Source organism: Pelodiscus sinensis, chromosome 15 (assembly GCF_049634645.1).
Source record: "Pelodiscus sinensis isolate JC-2024 chromosome 15, ASM4963464v1, whole genome shotgun sequence".
In the NCBI taxonomy this organism is placed as follows: domain Eukaryota; kingdom Metazoa; phylum Chordata; order Testudines; family Trionychidae; genus Pelodiscus; species Pelodiscus sinensis.
The window spans coordinates 23,609,866-23,634,765 of record NC_134725.1 but is presented as its reverse complement, the minus strand read 5'-3'; the positions used below and the strand labels follow the sequence as shown (position 1 = coordinate 23,634,765).

At 38.1% G+C, this 24,900-nt stretch overlaps 1 protein-coding gene across 6 annotated transcripts in view; it reads left to right on the top strand.

The window, feature by feature from the left end:
* SFSWAP (splicing factor SWAP) overlaps nt 1-24,421 on the top strand; it is a 144,584-nt gene extending 120,163 nt beyond the window's left edge. For 4 of the 6 annotated variants that reach the window (XM_075898415.1, XM_075898414.1, XM_075898418.1 and 1 more), the window contains exons 14-19: nt 3,153-3,421; nt 13,100-13,255; nt 14,570-14,695; nt 16,298-16,468; nt 17,224-17,296; nt 24,010-24,421. In XM_075898415.1, coding sequence (XP_075754530.1) covers nt 3,153-3,421; nt 13,100-13,255; nt 14,570-14,695; nt 16,298-16,468; nt 17,224-17,296; nt 24,010-24,075 — 861 coding nt within the window. In that variant the 3' untranslated portion in view covers nt 24,076-24,421. The remainder of the gene's footprint in view (nt 1-3,152; nt 3,422-13,099; nt 13,256-14,569; nt 14,696-16,297; nt 16,469-17,223; nt 17,297-24,009) is intronic. The other 2 variants (XM_075898416.1, XM_075898417.1) reach the window with 2 other exon arrangements.
* Nucleotides 24,422-24,900: the final 479 nt, after the last annotated feature.

Here is a 24,900-nt window from a genome sequence, read left to right as displayed (position 1 = left end):
CTTTAATACTCTTCTCAGATATTTGCGATGAAATGCATCCCACTTTATCTTTTTAGTTAATTGCCATATCTCACTATTATATGTTGAGATGGTGATGACAATTGATTTTTACACAGTCAGATTCATCTTAAGAGAAATGTTTTTGAATTGTCAATGTTTTTGAATCTTCCAAATGCAGTGTTTGTGTTCCTTATTCTTTTTCTACTTTCCTCAGGACTGGTACCATCTTGGCTGATGGTTCTTCCAAGATGTTTTAAAGTTGCCCACCTTCTCTAGTTTCTTTTCTTTCATTTTGATTTCTCTCCCTCTAGTCCTCATTAACATGATTTCATATTTCTTTGCACTGAATCTCAGTGCTGTCTTCCTCATTTCTTTTACTTAATTTGTGCATTTTTGTAGTCTGTTGGCTTCTTCATTGGTAAGAATGATGTTGTCAGCAAAATCTAGATCAGATAGCTTTGAACTATTTCATTTTTGGTCATATATATCACTGTTGTATTGTTTTATTGTTTTAATCCATAGTCAATGACTAGAGTGAACTGAGAAGGAGACGACACATCCCTGCCTTACACCTGTGTTGATGCTAAATGGTTTACTCAATCCATTTTCTATTTTAATGCAACACTTTGAGTTGACATAGAATGCCTTTTGTAATGTAGATTAATTTTGTTGTAACTCCGTATTGTTCCACAGTTTTCCAGATCTTTTTTTGTTTGTTTTTGTTTGTTTGTTTACCTTATTGAATGCATTTTAAACTCCCACAAAAGAGATGTCAAAAGTGCTTTAGAATTCAAATAATCCATCTCAGGTTAAAAATATCATCTCTATGTGATCTCCTTTGTTTAAATCCATATTGTTGTTCACACTGGATACTATCCATCTTTTCTTTCATTGTGTTCAGGAGAATTTTTGTTAATACTTTTCCTATGATAGAAGTATTATTCTCCTCCAATTTGAGTGATTGCTTAGATCAGAAGCTTCAGGGGGTAGACGAGTTAGTCTGTGCAGAAAAAAAAACAAATGGTTTGATAGCACTTTATAGACTAACAAAACATGTTCATGTTATCATGAGCTTTTGTGAGCACAGCCCACTTCTTCAGATGACCAGAATTCTGAGTTTAGGATGTGCAGACCCAAAATAAATAGGAGAAAAGGGGGTGGAGGGGAGGAAAAAAAGGGGGGTGGGGTGGGAGAAAGGGAGCTAGAAGGACAGTAAGTGTCTGAAGATTGGGTAGTTAAAACTAAGAAGATAAGAATCAAAGTCAGTTGATATTATCCTTCCTGACACAGGAGTCTACACAAAGAGCTGTTTGCACCTTCAACAACTACTAAGTTGGTAGTCCCCACTGCTATATATATTGGACAAACTGGACAGTCTCTGCGGGAAGAATCAATAGACAAATCAGATATATGTAAAGGAAACATACAGAAACCTATTGGGGAACACTTTAATCTTCCTAATCACTGTTTAAAAGATCTTCAAGTGACTGTCTTGTCACAAATCAGTTCTACTAGCCAGTTACACAGAGAAACATTAGAATTAGAGTTCATCCACAAATTCAATTCACATGCTAATGGACTCAATCGTCATGAAGTTTGGTTGGGGCACTATCAACTTGATAGTCATTGAAGGCGCAAACAGCTCTTTTTATAGACTCCTATGTCAGGAAGGATACTATCATTTGACTTCAATTCGTATCTGGTCATGTTTTGTTAGTTTATAAAGTGCTATCAGACCATTTGTTGCTTAGATCACCTTTCTTTAGTAATTTGATTGATATGAAGAGTCCATTCTTCTAATCCTTTCTCCTCTCTGTCCATATTTGAATAGATAACTGGTTCCATGTCTTTGCCTCCATGTTTATATTTAAACAAATTCTCTATATGAATGCCATCCAAACCAGGTGCTTTATTGTTTTTAAGCTTTTCTGAATAGCTTCTTAAACTACTTTGATTTTTACCCCAGATACATCTGTATTTAGATCTGATCGTTTATCATTGTTACATTCCAGTCTTGTAATTGATTCTGCTTGTTTTAGCACTTCTTTGAAGTCTTCCACCAATCTATTTTCTTTTTCCTATTCCTTCTGTGTTTTCAGAATTTCTCCTTGTTTCCCTTTCACTGAGACATTTCTAAATTTTGATCCAGTGTTTCAGGATTGTGTAGACTATTCTTTGAATGTATATAGAAATTACTTTTTTAGAGTAAAATTATCCAATTTATCCTTTTGAACAGAAGACCTAAACGGAGAAGAACCTATTTATTTGATACTACCAGATTCTTCAGAGCCATCATTAATCTTTTAAAACCAGGACTACAATCTTCAAAATTGTGCATAGATTAGGAATGTTAACAAATGTTTATTTTTGTAAATGTGTAATTGCTAAAATTTTAAGATATTACATGTGTACATGCAAGGAAGGAGGCTAGAACCGGTGCTCCTGCCTGCCCCATTCTGCTGTCTCTGTGTCAGAGGCAGTAGCACAGAGTGGGGGAGAGAGGGCTGCATGTAACAGTGAGGGTGAACCAATGAGTACACATTTACATCCCTAGTGTGGATTAGGGATTTACAAGCCTGTTTGCATGTGAGAATGAAGGACTATATTGGCCTGTGTTGAGCTCTGGGAGAAGCATGAGTACATTTGGTAAAATTTCAATCTTACCTCTCCAGACTGTTTTATGTAATGTTTCCGTAACATTTGAAAATGTAAATTGTTGAGGAGTTTATATTTTGGTAGTTTATGGCGTTAGTAGCTAATGATCTTACTTTTTTTTTGTGTTAGAGTGCCTAGGGCTTTTGATAGGTGTCTCCCTTTTATAATAACTCAAAAGAAATATTTAGTACAATAAGTACTCATTTGTAATCCAACTTTTGATAGACTCCTCCACTATTCCTTCCCTAAGGTCTATAAAGTACAAATAGCAAAACAATTATACAGAGATGCTAAGTGACTTTTTCAAGTCTACACTGCAATTTAATTGTCAATCCCAGGATTAGACACCAATACCTCTCTCCTAGCCCTTTGCTCAGTGTAATTGATTTCTAATATGCGTATCTGTGAGATCTAATTGATTTCTTCACATTGAAAATTTGCATAATCTTTGCTGAAAACTGAAAGCCATGTTAATGTTGATTTATTTCTGATTTCAGGCTGTCAGTAACATGCCGTGTCCTTTGTTGACTGGAGTCAGAACTTTCCCAGCCTTAGAAGTTAAATCATCCGAAAGGTCTTCAAGCCAAAGCAAAGATCCTCCCAGAGACGAAGAAAAGGAAAAGAAAAAAAAGAAACACAAGAAAAGATCTAGGACAAGATCTCGGTCACCTTCGAAATATCATTCATCATCTAAGTCCAGGTCTAGATCACATTCAAAAGCAAAGCATTCACTTCCCACTGCCTATAGAACTGTCAGGCACTCAAGGTGGGTTTAGAAGTGGAAAGTGTGCTTTACTATTCTATTTGAGTTAGTGTTTAATTTACCTCTGTACCTTTTTCTTTATTCATTAGAAAGAAAATCAACTTGTATAGTACAGATAAGAGAACTGGAAAATGTTCAGTAAATACAAAGACTTTATATTTAAGAATCTTCAGAAAGATGTAAAGCAAGATAGTTGCTACTCAATTGTAGAGTGAATCTACTAATTAGTTCTCCAACTGGTCCATGTAATGCTTGTTGACAGCCTGAGGTTGTGATAATTCTGTTTCCCGCTACTTCATTTCAAAGAAGAACTTGAAGTAGCCGAGAACAAGAGAGCCAATTGGGAGGGGAGTAGCAGTTACATAGCAGAGGAAGAAGAAAGAGCTCTTTTCCTTGAATAGCCTGCAGGACAAATTGCAAGCATGTCACAAGCTCCTAATGGGACCGTACCTGGTACTGGGATAGAGAAGTAGCACAAAAGGGAGTAAAGGTATGGTGTAATTTCTAGGTAAGCAGTGGAAGAAGAGGACCAAGTAGTTGAGCAGCACGCACAGGAGAGTAAAGAACCAAAGTCAAGCAGTTTCATAGCACATGTCAAGATGAGATGAAAGACCAGTGTGGGATAAGAGAAAGACCGAGAGAGAAATAGAATAGATTGGAAAGGAAGACAAAAAAATAGTTTGATTAGCATTGTTTTAAAAGCACTTATAATCAGTTAAAAGTACAGAAATGCATTCCTGTACTATTACCACGTAAGCAAATGAGGACGTCAACACAGGAAATTTGTGAAATTGCAAATGGGAGAGGTGGTGTCCATGAGACACTTGAAATATGATCCATGCTGTGCAGAAGTCCAAAAATCCTGTTAGTAACTTTTGAGTTCTTTGGGTGTGTTTTCATGCAGATTCTACTCTCAGGGCTCATCTGGACTATGGGGAACGGTTGAAAGAGGATATACAGATTCCACGGAAATTTGCATATCTTCTTCCAATCACACTTTTGAAAACGGAGCTTTCGAAAGTGAAAGTAGTTGAGACGCAGCTTTTTTGGCAAACCTCCCCCCTTGTCAAAAAGCCAAATAAACCTCCTTTTTTGAGGGAGAGTGGCCTTTCGACCGGCGCGGGGCAGTCACCAAAAAAGATGCGTCTTAACTACTTTCACTTTTGAAAGTGCGATCGGAAGAAGATACGCAGATTTCTGCAGGATTTGCATCTCTTCTTTTGACTGTTTCCCGTAATCTAGATAAGCCCTTAGTGTTTATGCATCCAGTGCACTTAACTGGATTCTTTTGGCTTGTTTTGTCCTTTGGGGGCATGCCTGAGCAACCTAATGTTGTGTCCTTTCGACTCATTCATCTGAGGGTATTAAAAGCAGAGCAGGCCCAACAACCTATCAGAAGCTTCTTACTGCCTATGGTTGTAAGGTAGAATCTTTGGCAACAATGCTTAGTATGCAGTTCACCTTAGTTTCAGGATTGTGTTAGTCTCCCATTGTGCCGTTATCTCCCTACTTTCTGGGGTTCTCAATTCTGTTATAGAAAGCTAGCAGCAGAGTCAAGAGGAAGAGAATGGAAAAGAACAGCAATCTGAGCAGAAGCATCAATTCCAAATGTCTTCCTTTGCTCTTCACAAATGAATTCAAAACTCTCTAGAACTTCATAAAAAGGACAGTTGACACTTTGCAAATCTCCTCAGAGGTTATACAGGAGAAGTAGAATAAATTATTTAATGGTTTCTGAAGTATAACACCTGAGAGATTAGGCAGGCCAATCAACCTGTGGGAACCCACCACAGAGTCCACGACAAAGATGGAAGCTGCTACCTCCCAAAAAGTAGACAGAACATGTTGGATCCTTGCTAAGGAGGTTGAATACTTTTACAGATATCTCATGTCTGTCTATCTGGAGGTAGACACTTATAAAAGGGGATAAAAGAGCAAGTCTGCAACTTCAGAGGCAGACCTCAGAAGACTAAGATTTTTTTTTCATTAAAAGCTGCATTTTGTCTGCAAACCTAGAAAAGAGGGTAGCAAACTGCCATGTGATACCCTCAAAATATGATTTTTAATTGATACAAGTGATCCAATATGGTGGATTAATTATCCATTAAGAACCATGAGGAATTAAAATATTATGACTGAGAGCCACCTAGCAGCCAAACGTCTCTGCAGACTGTACTGGATTGAACTGTCACTCACCTGAACATTGGTCACTGCAGCTGCTATGAGGAGATTGTCATGGTTCATGTCATCAGGAACCTGCAAAGAGGTCTGGGCAGTAGTAAAGGACCTCTCCATATGAGAAGGTCTGGACACATTTTTCTAAGTGTCAGCAAGTTAGAGCAAAAGCATGCACAATCTATCAGTTGACAACACACTAGATTTAGATGCAAAGCTTTAAGGGGCTTTGATTCATCTGTAAAGGCCTCTGAGAGTCTGATTCATCTGCTAACGGTGTATTCCCAGTGTTTCTTACGGTCAGAGAAGAACAATGGTTGGGAAGGCTCATCCTCAATCTCTCAGAACAATGGTCACATCCTGCACCCACATCCCAGCATCTTGTAACTAGACAGATACTGATTAGGTAAATCCCATAAATAGGGCCCTACAATATTCCTGGCCATTAAAAATGTATCAAAGATTGACTGCTGGTCTCCCTCATTAAATCTGGTATTTTCTCTTTTTACTCTAAAAAGTACCCCAACCTATAGGGTAAAATTATACAAAAATACACAGCGTTTCTAGAACTGGGGCGACCTGACCCCAAAAGGGGGTTGCAAGGCTATTGTAAGTGGGATCACGGTACTGCCACCCATACTTCTGTGCTGCTGCTGGAGGCAGCACTATCTTTAGAGCTGGGCACTTGACCAGCAGGTGCTACTCTCCAGCCACCCAGAAGGCAGTATGTTGCATTTTTTTATGTGTTTTGTAGTTTCCCATTTAAAAATGTATGTTTTGTTACATTGTGACATTTAAGATTGAAATATTTGAAACTGTATAATTCAAGATTTTAAAAATTCCATGACTGTAAAATTACAAAAATTTAAAATGAATTTGGTTGAGTCATAAAACAAAGCTCTTCTGCTCAGTTCAGAACATTGTGTTCCAGAGCAGGAAACCATCAACTAGACTTTCTGCAGAGTTGACTGGAGAAGATTTTCTATCTGGGCATCTTACCATCAACTTGTCTGCACAGTCCCAGTGTCAGTTTTGGACTATTACCCTGGAGTAGTCTGGATTCTCCATCTATTCAATGAGAGTCCATCTGACAGCAGTATCTACAAATCTCTGATCAGGTTCATACCATATCTTCTCACATTACAGTGACACAATTACTGAAGTGTCTCATTCATGTCTTTCCACCAATTGAATAGCCCCTCATCCTTGGAATGAAAAGCTGAGGGGGTTGTGTCCTCCCCACCCCTTGCTGTCTTCTCTTTTGTAGCCAGGGTAAGGAAGTAAAGCTAAGGGGGTAAGGAGATGGTTACTCTTAGACCTTACCCTAAGCTTCTGCTCAGGATGATCTTGGAATTCCACATACATGTATTTGTTCATCTTCTGGTATTCTGTCCTAAGCCTGTCTCTGCCCTGTTTGAAGCAAAGCTTTACATGCTTCATGTAGTGACACCATTATTTTTTTTTTATTCAGATAGCAGTAAAAAATTTAGTAATACCATTAGCTTTGTGCTGCATTTGGTGGCAGGCAAAGGGAAATCTGTGTCCACCACGCTTACTAAACTGGATCTTGAACTGTGTAATAATTTATCACAAGTTATCAGAAAAAAAACCCGGGCCATATTAGAACTCATTCCACAAGGGCTTAGCTGTTTGCTTGGGTAACATCCATACCAGAAGTGTGTAGTACAGAAGAAAGGAACTTAATCCACACATTTAGTACTCATTCCCTAGTACTAACCTCCCAACTAGATGTCAATTTCAGTAGATCCGTCCTGCATCATGATTCAAGATGGACTTCACATATCCACTGTGATTTATTTTTCCAGGCTTGCTTACTTTCAAAGAGAAATTCATTTATCTTTATAGAGGTTTTAGTAAGATATATTTTTTTCAATCTTCTGAATACAATGTCTTCTCTGTCTCCGCCAAATTCTAGACAGAAAAGGATTAATTTAAAGACAAGAATCTTTTAAGTAGGCATTGCTACATTTTTCCATTTTTTTTTAAGTTTAGAAATCTCTGGCATTAGAATTTTATAAACGTGTTGAATATGGTTGGTACTTGTCACCTTCATAAAATCTTTTTCATAAAAATAGCTCCCATAACAGTATTTGACAGGCTTTGCATGCATGACACTGCAATGTTGAAACAAAAGCATAATGGTAATTGTGTTTTTAGATGCTGTATCACAATACTTTGGGAGTAGACAGTGTTAGATATACAGGAAAAAAAGTGTCTACTCTGGGTCTCTTTACCATAGATGTAACTTTAAATGTATACTGACAATAATAATCCCTACCGCAGAAAGCAGTAACCAGTCAGAAATGGCAATCCAAACCAGACCCTTCCAAGGGCCTTTATGTTCATCACTCCCCCAAAATCTAAGGTATTGTGTCATGTTGAATGCCTGTATCTACAATTTCCTAGTATTCAAACAATGGCAAATCATTATCAATGCAAGCCTATAAAGATAATGATGACATGACTATACTGGTAAAACAGTTTAGACAAAAATTTCTCAAGACGATATTATAATGTATAGGATTACAAATCTGGAGACATTCCAGTGTCAGATTGTTAAAGATGAGCTTCGATACCAATATGAAATGAAAGCATTCTAAATTGAAGTAATTCAGGTTCTGTGACCTAATAGAAAAGCAAGTTTAACACCTTTTCGACTAAATTGGTAGATAAATATCAGCAGAGAGAGAACGCTTATTAAGTTTGCAGATGATACCAAGCTGGAAGGGGTTGCAACTGCTTTGGAGGACAGGATCATAATTCAAAATTATCTGGACAAATTGGAGAAATGGTCTGAGATAAACAGGATGAAGTTTAATAAGGACAAATGCAAAGTGCTCCACCTAGGAAGGAACAATCAATTTCACACATACAGAATGGCAAGCAACTGTCTAAGAAGGAGTACGGCAGAAAGGAATCTAGGGGTTATAGTGGACCACAAAGTAAATATGAGTCAACAGTGTGATGCTGTTGCAAAAAAATCAAACATAATTCTAGGATTTATTAACAGGTGTGTTGTGAGCAAGACACGAGAAGTCATTCTTCTGCTCTACTTTGTGCTGGTTAGGCCTCAGTTGGAGTAGTGTGTCCAATTCTGGGCACCACATTTCAAGAAAGATGTGGAGAAATTGGAGAAGGTCCAGAGAAGAGCAAGAATGATTAAAGGTCTAGAGAACATGACCTATGAAGGAAGGCTGAAAGAATTGGGTTTATTTAGTTTGGAAAAGAGAAGATTGAGAGGGGACATGATAGCGGTTTTCAGGTATCTAAAAGGGTGTTACAAGGAGGGAGAAAAATTGTTCTTCCCTGGCCTCTGAAGATAGAACAAGAAGCAATGGGATTAAACTGCAGCAAGGGAGGTTTAGGTTGAACATTAGGAAAGTTTCTGTCAGGGTGGTTAAACCCTGGAATATGTTGCTTAGGGAGGTTTTGGAATCTCCATCTCTGGAGATATTTAAGAGTAGGTTAGATAAATGTCTATCCGGGAAGGTCTAGACAGTACTGGGTCCTGCCAAGAGGTCAGGGGACTGGACTTGATGACCTCTCGAGGTCCCTTCCAGTCCTAGTATTCTATGATAAGTCAGAAACTTTCCAATAGTGCTTTTAAAGCATTGCATGATGTGTGCAGCATGTGGCGGCTCACACAGCTCTCTCTTCTTTTGTATGCCTAGAATCAGAAATTGCAATAAACATCTGTTCCTCAGTCTTTAGATTTCCACAAGACCCAGTGTTGTGACTTCCTACCCTACCATATTTCCTACCATGGTTATTTAGGTGTAGAGACCAATTAGAAGTTTGTTTCCCACTTATATGACATTATTCTAAATTATTTGTGAAGTAGCCCTACCCAGTGACCTGAGATAAAGAACTATCCATCCAATAATGGCTGGATACTTCCTGTAGCCTTGGACTTTGTCTACACTAGCACTTTTGTCAGCAAAACATTTGTTGATCAACGGTATGAAAAAAATACAACCCAACGTAAGTTTCACCCTCAAAATCACCAGTGAGAATAGTGCTGTTTGGTGGCATGTGCTCTCCTCCCAACCTACTTACCACTGGTTGTTAGAATGGGTTATTTATACTGTTACCAGAACTTTCTCACTAGCATAGATCTGCACCATGGATGACTTTACAGCAGCTTAGCTGCAGTGGTACTCTTCTGCTGTAAGGTCCATAGAGTAGATAAACTATCAGTTGCTTTATTTGTGTGTCTTAGAACTGTTTTAAACAGGTGTGTTAACACTTTTGTAACCTTATTTTCTTCTGTGCAAGTAGCAGTTCCTAACTTTCAGATTTTAATGTAGAATAGTAGTCAGTGTTTGCTATCATTGGAATTCACTCCATGTGCAAAGTAACTATGGAGACAGAGACTTTCTGCTTAACATTTTTTAAGTATGATTTGTGATCCTGTATAGCCAAAGCCCTCCAGATTCTAATATCTTTTCCAAATTACCAAAATTCCATTGCTTTCTGATAGATATATGAAGTTTAATATGTATCTGGAACCTGAAGCTGTTTAAATTATTAGTAGTTTAAATTGTAACAGAGAAGCTTTGCTTTTCCAAAATTTCTGATTGGGATATGTTTTAAATGGATATTAATGAACTTTACATTTGAAATGTGAAGACAAATAATGACTTACTGGCACATATTTCACTTCATTTGGAAAACTATTTGTTTTGGTTTACATCTTTTAAAATGTTAAAGAATTTGTGGATAGGTGTTAAATAACTTTCCATTTCACTTGATATGTGAATTACAGGCTCTTGGTTGCTATTGGTTGTAAAAATACATTGGGCATAACATCCTTAAGGGACAGTTTGGTACAGTATAAGAATTGTAGTCAATAGGGGGTCAGTTGCAGGAAGTGAAGATCAAAATAGAAGTTTGTTCTTTTCAGAGTGCAATTAATTTTTGTCTTTTTTTGTACAAATGATAGGCCAAATCTGTCTCTCAAACAAGTGATTTTAGAGGCCTACATAACATTTTTTTTAATCTTTTTGCAATATTTTAGAAGTGTTACAAATTGCATTTGCAAAAAACTAATTGGTGTAAACGCGACCAAAAAGGGAATATATTTTAATATGTTCTTACACTGTTAATGTACTAGAGCTACAGCTTAGTAAATATTGAATATGTGCCAATGATGCTAATACACTTTAATTTTTAAACAATTTACTTAATTAAATCTTGTACCTTATAGTTGAAGGTTGCAGAATTTACTTTCTGTTCAAATAACATCACTGATTCAGGGTAGTGTAAAATATTTAGCTATATTTTGCTTAAACACGTAATCAAAGAAATTTTCCTAAGCCAGGTTTTTACTTGTAGATCTGTGAGAAACCCAGCTATATCAATTTTCCTGTTAACAATAATTCTGCATAAATACATATTCCTTCCATTACTGTTCCTAAAGGTGTATTACAGAATTAGTCCCTACATCTCGATATAGCAGTGGTCTCCAACCTTTTTAGGCACAAGTTCACTTTTTTAATTCAATGCAATCTAGGATGTATCTCAAACTCAAAAATCCTTGCCCCACCTCCTTTGTGCCCCTTCTCTGAGACCCTGCCTCTACTCACTCTGTCCTCTCTCCTTCCCTCCCTTTCACCAGGCAGAGAGCTGGGGCACAGGCTCTGGTCTTCGGCTAAGAGATTTGGAGTGTGAGGGGCTCTGAGCTGAGCCTGGGGCAAGGAGTTTGGGTGCCACAGGGGGTTCAAGGTACAGACTCTATAAGGGAGTTTGGGTCCCGGGGGCTCAGGGCAGCAACTTGGAGTGCTGGAGGGGGTTCATGACTGGGAAGGGGGTTGGGATGCTGGTTCCAGCTGGGCACTGCTTACCTCAGGTGGCTCCTGGGGAGTGATGCCTGGGGGCTAAGTCAGGCTTACCACTGCCCTGGCCTTGCACCACTCAAAAGCAACCAGAAAGCTCCCTCTGTCCTATGCCCTGTTGTGCACTCCCTCTCCGTTCCATGGAGACAAAGGGCAGGAGATGCACAGCAGTGGGGCGAGGGGCAGCTGAAGTGCCAGCACTTGATAGCTTTTTGGCCAAACCAGTCAGGATCACCTGTCAGAAGCTCCAAGATCTTCCGCTATATCCCGATCTACTGGTTGATGATCAGACCACTGAGATATAGAAGATCAAGAAAATGCATCTAGTTTTAGAAAGCAGTAAATTATGCATCCACAGGATGTTGCAGTTCCATATGCTTTTTAGCTCCATAAAGATACTGCCTAAGGTTCACAAATTAGTAATTAAAATATAATGCAAAAAGATGTGAGTAAATTGATTAGAAATGGTTTGGAAAACAAACAAGTTTGGGGGGCTTGGTTAGCTATATACATTATATCACGGCCCTTTTTCCTCATAAATCTCAAAGTACTATAACAAATTTGACATATATTGTATCTGATAGTGGAGCTCTGTTTTAGTAGCATAGAATGTCAATCATTGAAGTTATGCACATGATGTTATAGCTGAGAAGTTTCACATTTCACAGTTGATAACCAGTAAATGTAAATAATGACCATATTAATGAGAGTATGAATCTTCCTATTTTGTATGAAATAGATCATCATAGCACAAAATGTAGACAAATGCATGGGATGCATATGGAAAGAATTGAGAAGAAGAGAAGCTGCTTCAAAGCAACTCATTAAGCAGTGAATGATTTTGCAGATCAAATTTTTTAAGACCACATTTTAAACTTGTGAGCAGAGCTGGAAGCTTAAACTTCCATTTTACATTAATCACTTTCTGGTGTAATACTGCTAAGCCACCTACACCATGGATATCAGTTGGGAGCAAGATGCATCATTACAGGGTTAATTTGTAAACCAACCTAGATGGAAGTGGTAAATAGATGGAAGTGGTAAATATATGGGGGGGGGAGGGTTGTTGTGGGTTTTTTTTTAATTGGTCCTGTTTCAGAAATTCAACTAAAATTTACATCAGGAGCAATCCCTAACTTAATTTCTAAAGTGAGTGTTTCCTGTTGTTCCAAAATCTGTCCATTCATCTTGAAGGCAATATCTATTAAAATATTTCCAGTTTCTTCAAATGTAATATGATAGAGAATTTTAGAAATATGGAACTTCTATAATATGACTAGTATTAACTTACTTTATTTAAAGGAGTACAATACCTTAAGAATTTTTCATAAAGTCTAGTTAAAATAGTAATTCCACATATTCCAGTGTAAAAGTTAAGCCATTTTTAATTATTTGAAGGCTAGTAGCTAAATCTCTTTGGGTTAAAGTGATTGGAAAAATGATATAGAACCAAACCAATCATACCCAATTGATAATTAGTTTAAGCTAATGTATTTTTCTCTGATTGTTTGGACTTTGTAGATTGGTCCATATAAGCATGCTTTCACTAAGGTTGAGCTTTGGTTAAGGGACTAAGTCTTTTCAGGATTCTAGTTAATACCAAAACTAGCACATTTATTCTCAATGTGAAGTATGTGCCTCCATATCACAGACTCACAGCATCCACAGGGACACTGAGCATGGAGCCGAGTCTGAGCAGCTCATCAATGGCAGCAGCAACAGAGCGAGAAAATTATCAGGCAGCTTCGACAACGAAAAGATTTGACTGCTGGAGCTCTTTAGAGGGAAATCCTGGTAAAACGTCAAGGTGTCTGACTGACCTCAAACTTTATAATCTGTTTTTTTTCCTTTAATCCTTCTGAAAGGCCTGGTAAAGGTCAGATTTCTAAGTGAAAAAGCAGTTAAATAGCAATATAGTACTTAACTGCTATTGTGATTTTTTTTTCCTTTCAGTAGCTCTATTTGACTGTAATAGGATCTATGATTTACAAATGGCTTGTCTCTTAGTCATTGCAAAATTAGGCTTTCTGAAGAAAATGAATGCTTGAGATACGTGGGGTAAAATATATTGTATAAAGAGAGTGGAGTAAAAATTCAAAATTCCTAAGCAAAATTATTAGCTCTACATACCTTATTGGGAACAGAACTAACTGCTACTAAGGTATTTTTCAAGTAAAAGAGATTTTTCCCCTTTTTTCTTATTGTATGTATTCTCTTTTGGAAAATGCTCAGGTTTCACTTTTTTAGCTTTAAATCTTTGAGATAAATGTGCACTCTCATGTTGATCTCTGATCTTAACAGGATGCTCTCTCTGTTTCTTTCTGTAGGGCAGACATTTCAAGTTGAAGTGCTAGTGCTAAACAGTATTGGTCAGGGCTCGTTGATTGCATAGGTTAGAAGTATTGAATAATCAAGATTTTCTTGCCACATAAGGAACAGAATTCCTTTGACCTGTCAGTTTTTACAGGAAACTTGCAAAATTTCAAAACAATGATCTTTTTAACTCAGACAGAGTCAAATCTAACTTGAAGTTCTAGGCTTTAAATCAAAATGGATTTACGCGTAGCAGTTAGCAAACTCCCTCTCTCATGAGAGGTAACTGTCTAACTGCATTGTGACATTCCAATGCTAATATGATTTGAGAGTAGTTCATATGGCACCTCTTTCTTTGTTGAGAGTGAAGAACAAGTAGTAATTTCGTCATTCATTCTCAAAAAAATAAAATAGTTTGATGGGTGAGAAACCCTGATGACATGGGCAGCCTTAAAGACTAGGAATATCCCATGCTGATATGAAATGAAATAAGCTTTTGAATCTGAGTTAAAAAGATAATTTTGTTTTGAAATTTTGCAAGTTTCCTGTAAATAATGACAGGTCAAAGGAATTCTGTTGCTTCTGTGGCAAGAAAATCTTGATTACTCAATACTTTTAACCTATGCAACTAACGAGCCCTGACCAATACTGTTTAGCACTAGCACTTCAACTTGAAATGTCTGCCCTACAGAGAGAAACAGAGAGCGCCCATAGAGGGGATCAGTGGCAACTTATTCATCTGAAATAAAAATAATACAAAAAGTCACAGCATAACAACAAAAAATGCCCCCGCCCCCGCCCCTTTCAGGTCACGATCGAGATCTCCCAGGAGAAGGGTCCACTCACCTGAAAGGCGAAGAGAAGAAAGGGCTGTCCCAACAGCATATCGTATTAGTAACAGCCCTGGAGTTAGTAGAAAACGCACACGTTCCAGGTATGTGCATCACTCGTGATGAATGTCCCATTTGCGGTTTAAATATTGTTTGCTTGTTCTGTGTGTACTCATTATGTAAAGTTTGTCTCCTCTGTGATCTGAGGCTTTGTTTCAGCCATGAGTTATATGTTACAAGCCAACCTGCGAAAAAAATAGTTTGCAGACCTAACACTGGTCAATCCCAGTATCAAATATGTGTGTACAGTTCTACAGCACAAAATGAAGAGCATGCACGTGATTTAGATGTTTCTAGTACAGTGACAAATTATTTTACTATTCATGGTTGCTACTTGGTGTACTGTAGTAGGGAGTATTCTAACCTCTTCTCAGTCTGAAATGTCTTTGCTGTGCTTTCCTTCCTGCAAATATTGGAAATGGTTTAGATTTGTATTTGGAGTTCTCAGGGTTTGCCTGCATTCTTTATCCATTGGGCAAGATTGTCTAGCTATAGTACAAGAACCTGAGTGTTGTTACTATGCTGAAATGCTATGCTGTATTAGTATTTTAGTCAAGTGAAAATTGCATTGTCATGAGTGGATCTAAAACTAATAAACGGGGATGGGGGAAGAGACAGTAAAATATATTTTGAACTTACAAGTGGCACTCAACCTGTAAAATGCTGAGTGTGTTTTCCTGTTGGAATTCTGTTTTGTATCTACTGCATACACTGCAGCTGTGGAATTTATTTACATGAGAAAAATAAATGCTTTATAATCTGTTTTTTCAGAAATGGTTTATGTAGTCTGTTCTCTGAACAGTAGAATCTGCAATTTTAGTGTTTATTTAGAGACATTAGAGGTGACAAATTCCCCAAACTAAAAAATATTGTCGACCTGAGTGGTGGTTTACTGTTTCACTGAGTACACATATTCACTTCTTTAGTCATGTGCTGCTCTTATGGGGGAGTATTTATCAATAAAAGTATTTTTCAAGACCTTTCAACAAATTTGATGCAATTACATACCTAGCATTGTCCTAATTTTTTTACCAGGCATATTCAGGGATTTTTGAGATAAACATATCATTTAAAATACCTATTTTAAAATCTTATGGACCTTCATTTTTGTGCTCAAATGCATATTTACTAATTGTAAGTGCCCATGGTGAAGTTGGAGAGGGTACTGGGGACATTGCCCTGCAAATTGCAGTGTCTTAACCACACTCACACGAATGTCCATCCCTCCTTGCCTCTGCTTTTCTGGCCAGCTTAGAGGCTGGAATTTTGAGGTGGACAGTACGGGGCAGCTGAGTACCACCAGTAGAAACACATGCTACTGGTTTTGGGCAGCTGTGGGTGCTCTGCTAATTAGCTGGGCAGCACCTGAATCTCTTTTGAGTGTCTGCTCAAGTGCTCAGCTTACAGGGAACACTGCTGTGGAGCTAGTACTCTTAAAGCTACTGGGTTGAAGTCTGGGAATCATAATTCATAGGTTATATGTGCAGAGTTTTCCCTTCCTTCTGTCACAGAAAATATAATCACGTATGGTGTGATGGTAACAGCATGTCCAATGCAAAAGGCAACTGTTAGATATGGTTAATATGATTTCTGCTTTAACCGAGTTATATTATTTTATATCTCCCCTAATATGTTTCCTTTTTCAGAAGTCCTCATGAAAAGAAGAAGAAACGACGGTCTAGATCATGTACTAAGTCCAAAGCTAGGTCTCATTCACCATCCATGTCACCAAGCAAACAATCCACACATAAGAACTCTGTACATTCAACAAGTGTCTCTCCTGTGGAGAGTAGGGAATCAAGCCAAGAACGCTGCAGGTAATACTCTTTCATAGTGGCATATGAGAATACTGAATTTGACCATGAATGTACCTTCTAACAGAATGTGTTTGAGAAGAAAGTTGTAATACAAATTATGCAGAGCTTCACAAAGTTAGGACTCTATGCATATGTGGTTGGTGCTTTAGACTGTGCTGGAAGACTGAGGTTGTGGGAAACCCTATGAGATTCTCAGGGCCATATTTCAAAAAGGGTGAATTTTCTAATACACATTTCAGGCAGGAGGAAATGATGAGAACTCAGTTGCTCAGGGAAGAGCATATGTAAAATGTGAGAGCTGAAATAGTCACATAAGTGAGGCACAACAGGAATAGGGCTTTTGTTCCATGTATACACCTAAGTGTAACTTTAACCTAAGTGATGCTATTGAGACCTCCATAATCTAAAATCTTACAGTTAAAATGTTGTTAAAGTTACCAAAAATCATTGTTTTGTTGGGATTGGCTTTCTTTGTTTTTCCTTTTGGTTGTAATTTAATTATTGAAAGGTTCATAACTGAATTAGCCCCTGAGTACAGAGTTTGCTTTACAGTTCTTACATTGATACTCAGAGCTCTGTGTTGTTGGCTACAATTATGTGAAGGATAACTTCTGTGACAGCACCCTATAATAACACGGAACATGAAAACTACTGAGCAATATGAGGGAGGTTCACGCGCATACCCGACAGAATTGTTGTATGAGATGTAGTTAGATAATATATACATTTCTGAATCTCACGTTTTAATTTTCTAGGGGAGTTTCTCAGGAAAAAGATGGCCAGATTTCTTCAGCAATCGTGTCTTCAGTGCAAAGCAAAATAACTCAGGTATAAATTAAGATATTATTTATTGTTTAATGAAGTATATTACTGTCACTGAATCATGCTTTTTTTAGATATTTTTCATAATTTTATGAAATTGAACTTTAAGTATGGTGAAGTACTATACTTTAATATTAAAACTATTCATTGTACAAGAAAATAGCTTTTCCAACTGCCATGCCTGAAAACTTTACCTGGCCTGTGAAGGTGAAGCTGATTTTTTCCTTATATTGAACTAAAACTAGTAATAAAGGTAAGGCAGGTTGAATCATGCTCTGATTGAGACCTATGCAAATTCAGTCATCAGAGACCAAAAAAATGAGCCTAACTGGCTAAGCAGGGCTTTTACTGAAGAATTATCTTGACATTTGGTTAAGTTTACAGAGCTTACAGGTGAGGCCAAAATAATTTTTTTCTTGTAAGCTTGATATTTAATATTTATATCAGACACACATAATAAACATGGATGCCATTTGTGAGATACTTTTCAAAGCAAAATTGCTTTTGCTGTGTTAAACATTCTTTGATTTTGTTTGAATATTGGTAGGGAAACCTTTATAATGTCATGGGGTGATGAAAGTAGAAAAGATTATTTCTAGAAACTGTTCGGTCATTGATGAAGTGAGTTGTGCCCATGAAAGCTCATGATACCATCTGCATGTTTCGTTAGTCTCTAAGGTCCTGCATGACTATTCTTTGTTTTTAAGTTTTTCCAGTCATTGATAGTATTGTTCTGCATAAAAATGTATGCCAGCTACAAATAGAAAATTAGAGTTAAAGCTGGACACTTACCTAAAATACAGTTGTACATCCAGATGAGTGAATTTCAACGGTAATAAGATAACCCAATTTCCTAAAAATCTTAATGGCAAATGTTTAGGCATAATAGGAGAGTTAAAAGTAGGTGAAATGAAGTGCAGGCTAATATGGGGTTTCACATGAAACACAGATAGAAGGTAGAAAAATACGTGATGTGAGTGCTCTGTTGGGAAACATTAGGAAATATTTCATTCTGAGTTCTGGGGCAGCTTTTGGCTGAGCATGCTTTCCTCTCCCCATTTAACCAGTAGTTTGCTGTGGGGTTTTGTTTTGTGTTAAGAGACTTCATCTTCCATGTATATGTGAGATGTGTGTATAAAGTGGTATATAAAACCAAAACTCCTAGGGTACATCTACACAGCTTATTTTGAAAGTTGCCACTGTCTACACATCACTAATTTCTAAATAAATCACTGTTCTGGAGTCTTCCTTATTCCTCATGTAACAAGATTTACAGGCAGCCAGAATAAGATCTGAGGAAGTGGGTCTGGCCCACGAAAGCTCATCATCTAATAAACCATCTTGTTAGTCTTTAAAGTGCTATATTGTCCTGCATTTTGCTTCAACTACCCCAGACTAACACGGCTACATTTCTATCACTATCATTTTGAATGTATTTCAAAATAACAGGCATGCTGCTAAGATGCGCAGAACACTATTTCAGGATAACGGAAATTATCTCGAAATAGTGCTACTGTGTACACGTATCCCTAGAAAATAATGAGCCCTTAATATCTGCAAGGGCATGCTTATCTCTTCGGGCATAATTTTTATTAGGGATGTTGACAAAACTCTTCTCCACTCTGGAATGGCGAATGCAGAAGTTGGGGGCCTGCAAGAGCACACCAAACCCTTTCTTCTACAGGTTCTGGTACAAAAACTTCCCCCCACAAAATCCTAATACCCACACTTTTTTGGGGACCCATTGCCACCATCCAAGAAAATCAGGAATATCACTTGGGAAATCCCCTCCCTAAGGTAAAACTTCCCTTCCCCACCCCAGCCCCTTCTATCCCAGCCCCCTTTTTGCTTGGAGTTAGGAAAAGCAGAGGGAATCTGTTACTATAGAGAACTTTCTGGGTGTCTGGCTGATGAGTCTTGCCCACATGCTCAGGGTTTAGCTGATCGCCATATTTGGGGTCGGGAAGAAATTTTCCACCAGGGTAGATTGGCAGAGGCCCTGGAGGTTTTTCGCATTTCTCTGTATAATGGGGTACAGATCACAGCTGGAGGATTCTCTTCATCTTGAGGTCTTCAAAGTATTTGAAGGCTTCAATATCTGAGATATAGGTGAGAGGATTATTCTAGGAGGGGTGGGTGAGATTCTGTGGCCTGCACTGTGCAGGGGGTCAGACTAGATGATCATAATGGTCCCTTCTGACCTTAAAGTCTATGAATCCACACACAATAGTGGACTTACAGACAACAATAATTACAAGTGCCCTTGTAACTAGGCACTTAGTACTAAGGACATAACAATCAATTAATACGGGTTAATTAGGGGAAAAAAACAATCTCTTATTATCAAAACAAAACTACAGTTGCAAGCATAGTAAATTGGCTAGATGGAAAGAGCCACCCTTTGATATACCGGTATATACTCAAGGAAAACCCCTGGCCTTGTCAGTCTTAGTTACAAAAGAGAAAAACACAATTAAGCTCAGACATTGTTTCCAAACCCCCAAACAAGGAAAACAATAAACCCTGACTGACTTATTAAACCTTTCCCTACTTACACATTTTAAGAAGTCGGTTCTTGGAGAAAGAGAAGTGTCTCCCATCTCTCACAATACCTGGAAGAGACTGATCTCAAACAAAGAAGAGAGAGAGGAAAAACCACTCTTTCCCAGTTGAGAAATTGCTATCTGCATTGTTACTGGCTGACTACTTGACACCTTTGCTAGGTACCTAAGTTAACCCATTAGCTACCGGGTGCTGGTCAGCATTCCTGATTATGACAGATGTTAAAATGCATTTATTCAGGTAGCTGTGTAATAGCTGAAAAATTTCTTTTAAGCCAGCTCCCATGGATGGGGGCAGGCAGGAGCCGGTTCTTAGAGAGCCCCCTCTCCCTTCCCTGGTCATGCTGCTACCTCTAATAGAGGGGCAGCAGCATGGGGGAGCAGGCAACTCTGCAGAAGCCAGTGTTCATGGGGTGCCAGCTTAAATACCATTTTCCATCTGCCCTCTCCCATTCTGTTGACTCTAATACAGAAGCAGCAGCATGGGATGGGGCTGCATGTAAGCATGCACATTAACCTGATGAGCTCCTCAATAAATTGTGTACGTTTGCACTTTCACATCCTGAATTTTTATCGATTGATTTTTATTTTTTTGGACAACTGTATCTGTGAAAATGGAAATAATTACATTCTATGTTTTTCTGATATTTGAATTATAAATTTCTTATGGTATCTGAATTATAAATTTAAAAATAGGTTATTTCTAACTGGAAGTACCTTAAAATATAATAGTGCCATGGGGCCCACTTTTTTAAAACAGAAGAGATAAGAGCGATTTGCTGGTTATGCGTAATATAGATGTACGTTACTTTGTTTGGAGTCCTGCATGATAATAACGTCATGAATAGTCCCATCAAAGGCTTGTTTCTTATGCTTACCAAAATGATGTTTTAATACATTAATTTCCTTTAACACAATTAATATTATGAAAATACTGAGTTTATATTTAAATTATTCTGTTTCTTCTAAAAACAATAATCTACTTAAAATTTTAATTTGACTCAGCTTAGTTTCTAAATAACAGCATTTAACTCTCTTTATAAAATGTGAGTTTTGAAGAAAAATGTTGTAATGCCTAAATTATAGCTTTTGTCATTTTCAAAAGCAAAATTGCTATGGAAAGATTTGACCCCGATGACTCTGTGTGTGTGTGTGTGTGTGTGTGTGTGTGTGTGTGTGTTCATGTGCGTGCGTACGCTTGCAGGTGCCTAGATATAAGCACGCTGTATTTATCCCATTGTGTAGAAATTGAGGATTCTTCCAGAAAATGAAAATTGTTCTTATATAATTTCTTTATACACAAGTGGCTAGTATGCTAGGCAGTGCTCTCTGTCAGAGGAACCTTCTTCAGAAATACTTTATTTTATTTTTGCTGCAGGAAGAAACACCAGGAAAGGGAATCCGAAATTCAGTATTCAAAGGGGAAAATAAAGAGATAATTATCTTAAGAGTATGGCTCCTAGAAAATCTGCCAAGTAAATGCACAGAATTATTAATTAGATATAAGGGGTACTATGGTCCTTGAAGTGATTTAAATATCAGTCCGTTAGAAAAGTATATTTGAGACAGGTTTTTATAGTTACAAATAGGTCCTAGATAGACTTTTTCTTCTGGCATAGCAATTTGTATTTGAACTTTTGCTCAAAACATACACGTAACAAAAGAAAAGATTACCACCTTTTATGTCAGCTTCTCAGTTTCAATAAAAATTAAAAAATGTGTGAAGGGTATCTCTAATATTTCAATGAAATGTATTAAAAATAGTTATTGTTTGCAAAAAGAGAAGGAATGGGTTTTTTTCTTAATGGAATTTCTGTGCTGTTTCTTTAAACCATATTAAAATTCAGGTCACATATTTCTGAAACCCAAGTAAATTAATTTTTCTCGTGGATAAAGCAGTTGGAGTCAGGCCAGGCCTACAGTAAAAGGGAACGTTGAATCAAGATCCGCAACTCCAGCTGTATTAATTACGTAGCTGAAGTTGATGCACCTTGTTTAGAGTTTCCCTGCTGTCCACACAGTGGGAAGCCAATGTGAGTAAACGCTCCTGTCAGCTTCCCTTACTCCTCACGGAAGCAGGAATACCAGACACTGTCAGGGGCTCCTTCTGAGTTAGATTTAGCAAGTTTTAACTAGGGATGTCAAGATGTAGTTGACTACACAAATTATCCCATAAGCATGTGCTTAACAGTTAAACCTGTTGACTTTGTACACTCCCCCACCTTGCTGCCTCTGTATCACCCTGTGCTGCTCCCCTGGCAGACTGGTTTCCACCTGCCAGCCCATGCTCCTGCCTCTATATCAGTGCCTCTGATACAGAGGCAGCAGCATGGGATAGCAGGGGGCTCCATCAGAGTGGTACTGAGAGCACACTGCCGGGGACTATTGAATAGTCACGTAACCGCTAAGATTTCATGTGGTTACATGGCTATTCAATTGTACAACATCTAACATCCCTAGTCTTAACTAGACTCACCAAATCAAACTGGTAAAGATTGATCACAGCAGCATTGATCTTCCATTAAGTGAAGATATGGCCTCAGACAACCTGAATTCAGTTCTTGGCTCAGTCACTGACCTGCTGGGTAACTTTGGGGCCAGACATATCCCTCTCTGGTTTCAAGTTTCCCAACCTATAAAGTAACGATAATAATATTAACATCTTTTGTAAAGTGCTTTGAGATCTACACATGAAAAACAGTCTATAAGAGCTAGATATTATCTTGCCTATCTTTTTAACAAGTCATCTTTTGGCATGTATTATGGAAGTTGGATATTTCTCTTCTGAAGTAAACTCATTTTTAATAATTTTGCATTTGTTATTTAGGAGCTTTATTATATATATTTTGTAATCATGAGGCTTTCTGGAAGCCATAAGGCTCAACTTACATAAAATTACATTTCTTTTGTGAGGTACTGTCTCTACTGGATAGTGACAGGGCAAAATTAAATGCTGAGACACTGGACAACAGTTCTTATAATTTCATTCTGACTTGTATGGATGCACATGTTTGTTTAAAATACTGTACATTACTGTTAATTGCAGCAGCTAGAGTCTTTTCCTAATTCACTTTTTAAACTTGTTACTGTTAGCATCCAGGTATCTTCAAAACGAAAGTTTATGTTCCAGTGTATGCACTTCAATTTACATGTATTGTGTATTGGGAGGTGAGGGTGATAAGATGGCGGCTGTTCACCGCAGCTAGCCTGAGTCTCTGTGAGTACGGATGCTTGCAGCACCCATTGGGTGCGGCTCACCATTCCTGCCCAATGGGAGCTGCACGAGGTGGTGTGAATGAGGACACACTTCCTGAAGCTCCCATTGGCTGAGTATCTCAATCCGCAGCCAGTGGGGGCTGCAAGAGCCCGTAACTGCAGCATAGGGATGTTAGATATTGGTTAACTGTCACAGAGAGAGGCTACTCCAGCAGCATCCCCTGTATGTGGAGGGTCATTCTCTCCCCACTCCCCATTGCTGCCTCTGCCTCTGATTGGGGCAGCAGCATTGAGGGGGCAGGCGGCACTGCAGAGCCAGTGCTTGGGGAAACTGGCTTTTAAGCCCACTCCTTCCAGCACCAGCTCCTGCTTCTCTCCCCCCCCCCCCCCCCCCAACCCCGAACTGCTACCTCTAATCCAGAGGCAGCAAGGGTGTATAGAATGTGTGTAGTCAACAAGATTAACTGATAAGCCTAGGCTTATCGGCTAATTGTATAGTAGACTACACATCAACATCCCTACTGCAGAGGTGCAAGTAAATACAATGGCGGTGGCCACAAACAGAGTCTAGCTTGTAAACCACTTATTGCCTAAAGTTGGTGTACTGGCAATGCCTCAGTTCCATTCTTTCCACCTCCTGACCTCGCACATTCTCTATCATTTGTTGTTTCATTTTTCTTTACAATTGTTGAGACTTCGTACATTGAAGTTCAGTTCTTAACTATTTAAAAAGTTCACAATCTAGCAGATGTATTAGTCTGTAATTAGTGTGTGGTTTTGTGAAATGAAGAGGCAGGAGCTTTTATGTCCTGTTTCAGTGCAATCACCCTCTGGGAAACTTACATTTGGAGAGCTGATTTTGCTGCAAGAAGTTATACATTTCAAACTCTTGATTAAAAACTAAATAAACTTGTGACTATTTTGCCCCTATTTTTCCTACAGGATCTTATGGCCAAAGTGAGAGCGATGCTTGCGGCTTCCAAAAACATACAGACTAGTGCCTCCTGAGATTTGCTGAATTGACCATCAGGAAAACAGTGTGAAAAGGAACGCTTTAAAAAACTGCCTCATCTCAAATGTACAGCTGACAAATTTAGCTCATTTTGGTTCAGTTCTCTTTTGTCTAAAGATAGCAAAACCTGAAGAACTGAAAATCTTATCTTTACAGAACTGTCCCCTTGGAACTTCACTGACTTTTTGCACCCAGAATCTCTCTTGACAGCTTTTGGTTTTTGTAAATTGATTTTTGACTAATTCTTCAGTAAGATTTTATTATCAGTAGTCTCTGTATATATGTAAATATCATGTTTCTGTGATAAAGTATTGCACAATAAAAGAGGAGAGAAACATCTTTTATTAGCTACACAATCAGAAGTTTCTTAAATGTTTGTGGCTGGTTTTTCCCTTTACTTTGTTTAAATGTTTTTAAACACTTCTGCCTTGAAAGCAGTTCCTCGGGGAATGCTCTTGCTAACTTGAACTGAAAAACACATTTCAGCTTCTTCAGTGCCTTAAATGATCTCAGCATTGCTCAGCATGTTACAGCAAAGTTAGTTTTCACACAGATTGCAGAATTCTTTTTATCTTTTATTAAACTGTAGTGTGCGGAGCACATTGAAAATCTCATTTGTAATAACAGCCCCCTTCCTTCTTTAAGATGAGATTTCCTAGTTAAGGAATCATTTTCCAGTCTTGTGAGATTCTGGAACCTGGCCAATGGGACAACTTTCCTCTCTCTTTATCTTCCACTCTGAAGGCTTCCTACGTTGTAGAAAGGGGAATGGCCACTGCTTAGTTCCTACTAACCACTAAGGTGTAAGGAGCTCAGATCTC